The sequence below is a fragment of the Symsagittifera roscoffensis genome, chromosome 1 (assembly GCF_963678635.1).
Source record: "Symsagittifera roscoffensis chromosome 1, txSymRosc1.1, whole genome shotgun sequence".
Classification (NCBI taxonomy): Eukaryota; Metazoa; Xenacoelomorpha; order Acoela; family Convolutidae; genus Symsagittifera; species Symsagittifera roscoffensis.
The window spans coordinates 81,120,811-81,123,879 of record NC_087062.1 but is presented as its reverse complement, the minus strand read 5'-3'; the positions used below and the strand labels follow the sequence as shown (position 1 = coordinate 81,123,879).

At 37.5% G+C, this 3,069-nt stretch overlaps 1 protein-coding gene across 1 annotated transcript; it reads left to right on the top strand.

Annotated features, from left to right (window-relative positions):
* The first annotated feature begins 208 nt into the window (after window positions 1-208).
* On the top strand, window positions 209-2,101 carry LOC134857089 (uncharacterized). Its single transcript, XM_063873448.1, has 2 exons — window positions 209-761; window positions 1,166-2,101. The coding sequence occupies exons 1-2, from the start codon at window positions 433-435 to the stop codon at window positions 1,998-2,000; spliced, it is 1,164 nt and encodes a 387-aa protein (XP_063729518.1). The 5' UTR covers window positions 209-432; the 3' UTR covers window positions 2,001-2,101.
* The last annotated feature ends 968 nt before the right edge of the window (window positions 2,102-3,069 follow it).

Below are 3,069 nucleotides of genomic sequence, written 5' to 3'. Positions count from 1 at the left end.
AGATTCATCAGCGTAATAAAGCCGTTGGTGATCTTCGATAGCATCGACCTAAACAATCTGGACAATCAAGTTTATGATGCTAAAGCTTATGGCATTTTTTGTGAAAATATCAAATGATGATTTGATATTTCATCGCTTCAGTCTCAATGAATTTTGGGCTTTTCGAATTTACAAACACACATTTATTTCCTTTCTCGCTATCCAGCGAAGTTTTGATTAGATTCAATTGGTATAAAGTTCATAAAATGAATTTTCTGAAGGCTCATTTTTTTTTTAAATTTCAACCGGTTTACCTAAAATAGGACACTCTATTTCAAAAGTACCGAGAACAAATTTTGATATAAATATTTCTAAAACTTTGGCTTAATCAACTTTAACCGGTAACTAATGTATACAAGAGTGTGGTGAAGGCAATTTTATAGTTCGATAAAAATGGATCAAGTTGCGGCAGGTGCGAGCTGTGACCCTAACGAGTTTTATAGTCAAAACGACACAAGCTCAATTAGCCTAACTGTCAAAGCATTCATGCTTCCATTTTGCGCGTTCACGTTTATTCACGCTCCATTTCTCATTTTGATGCCCTTTTTCAACGAGCGGCTCAACCTGAACTCTAGGAAAATCATTGCTATGATAGTGTTATCTGACGTATGTTCAGAGTTCCTGTCTTGCTGGATTACTCTAGTTGGATACCCTGAAAACCTTCATGTCTGCTATTGGGTTACTCAGCTACACTTGATCACGCGAAATTGGTCCCAGCTATGGTAACATTTTTCTACTTTGTTTTGTTTCGCAATAAATGATGATATTCAGGCGAAACAAAAATGTAAGATCCTGGTAGCTCCTGGGTAACTTTCTTTATTGTTTTCCTTTGAAGGGAAATGTAGCAGCATTTAACCTTTGAAAATGATTCGGCTATCTATGGTTGTACTTTGACAGTTTGATGTTATCTCATGTGTCGACTAAGCAGGCATATTAAATTTTAGCGGTACTTGTTTTTAATTTGAACCAAACGCGTTGAGACCGTTGAAACGGCGTTTTGATCCGTTCAAAGGTGGATCTAGGATCTTCTCAAGGAGGTGAGGGGGATTTTCAAAAAGAACATCGAAATTATTCGGGTATGATGTTACATCTAAAATTGACTTTGATTTATTTTTTTTTCTTCTAGGTCTTTGTGTTTAATTATTAACGTGTTTCTGACTCTCAAGCCGAGACTTGGAATCGGTGGAAGCTCAAAGATGTTCATTAATGCTAGTCACGTGATCATTTGGCCCTACGGTCTTCTGCTGATATTCATCACTGCGGGTCATCCCCCGTACGGAATAAAACAATTCAATTTTGGAGGTACGGGTGCTGAAGGATGTCGAGGCGACTTCTCATTCGAGATTTCACACGACGGAACGAAATGTCTAATGGCTGGCCCCGGTAAAGTCCTGTTCGAAATTTTCTTTGCCAATATTTTCACTGTCACTGTTTTTGCCGTGTTGTTCTTTGCTCTTACGGTAAACTATGCTTACAGAGCATACGCTGTTTTCAAACGGAAATCGGAAGAAAATTTTGAACATTCCATCAACGATGGGTTTGATATTGGCGCAAGCTTCAGTTTGAAAGTACTTCGAACAACACTGAAGTTATCACTGACTGCGTTTGTTTATGTTTTCATTCTTATTCCTATTTTCGTCCTTGACTTCTACTATTTAAACGTCGGCGCACCAGAAAATGAGTTTGTTCAGTCGTTTTTCAAAGTTTACCCTGTCTTGAGTACCTCATTTATTGGAGTGGTAAACATCGTATCATATGGGTATTTAAGTTCAGTGTTTCGCCGGGAGCTCCTCCATCTCCTAAAACGGATACTTTTTGGAGGCTGCAGTCAAAACAAATCGGCCGATAATTCTTTCAATATGAACACTAGAAGCAGCACAATGGGATCAACGACTAGTTCGAATTTGAGGGACGATGGAATTTTCCATCAAACTTCTTTTGCTTCTTTGTTGACAGGATAAAAGTAAATTCATGAAATTGTTATGCATATCACCGCCTCTGTTCTTTTACATTTTGGTTCTGACTTTCGAAGAGTGTGACGGAATATTTATGCTTGGTTTTTTATTCAGCAAATTTAGGATTTTAGGATCTAGCATTTTCTCTAGTGGGAGATTTTCAAAAACTTTGTCAACTTTTTTTTCAGGTCTTCCAAATTGATTTTCCGGGCTTACCCAGAACAGTAAAAAGGCCGTATATAAACAAAATTTTGTGCTTCGCAGGCGACGAAAAAAGCCGAAAAAACCGGTAAGAAATTAGTCAAAAATGCCAATTTTTTGAAAAAGCGGGTCGAAGTGCCATTATTTTGGCGCCTTCTTCCCTTCAAAATTGGCAATCATTGGCGACGAAGGCACCTTTAAAAAATTTATCGTTCTTTGCCAAAAATGGATTGGTGTCATAAAGTAATATGGTTGGTAAGGGGTCGAATCCCTGAAGGGGAGTCCAAAGCCCCTCTAAACCAACCCCAACCATTTTGCTTGTATCAGGGCAAAGTAATGAAAGTTCCGACTGCTCTTCAATGTTTTAAAAATAGTTTTTGAAAAAAATTTGGACCTCTTCCAATATTTGATGTTCTTAGCTTTTATTAACTTAATCAATACACAAAATGTTTCGCTTTAGTTCCGTTTGAAACGATTTGTGAGCGTATTGCCACAATATTAATAGCCGCACGCGCGTTGATAGAACGAAATATCTCGCGCGTTAATTGTTTTAATTACTCAAATTGGTAACTTCTGAATTACTCAAATTGGTAACTTCTGAACTTAAAAAAAGGTCACAGCTAAAATATCTTTTCAAATTTCAGCACAGTACGCCCATACCGTTCAGATGGCATAGAAATTTTGTTCACAACTGGCCAATGAAAAAATCGATATTGGTTTGGAGAAAAAACCACACAATGTTCAAATATTCCGTCACTTTTTTGAAAAACAGTACAAATACCTGTGGTTTTCTTTGTAAGGCTATAAGGATTTGAAAATTGCTAATTTGGCCGATTCGGTTCGACTCACGCTCGGTACCTTGCATTTCTATAGC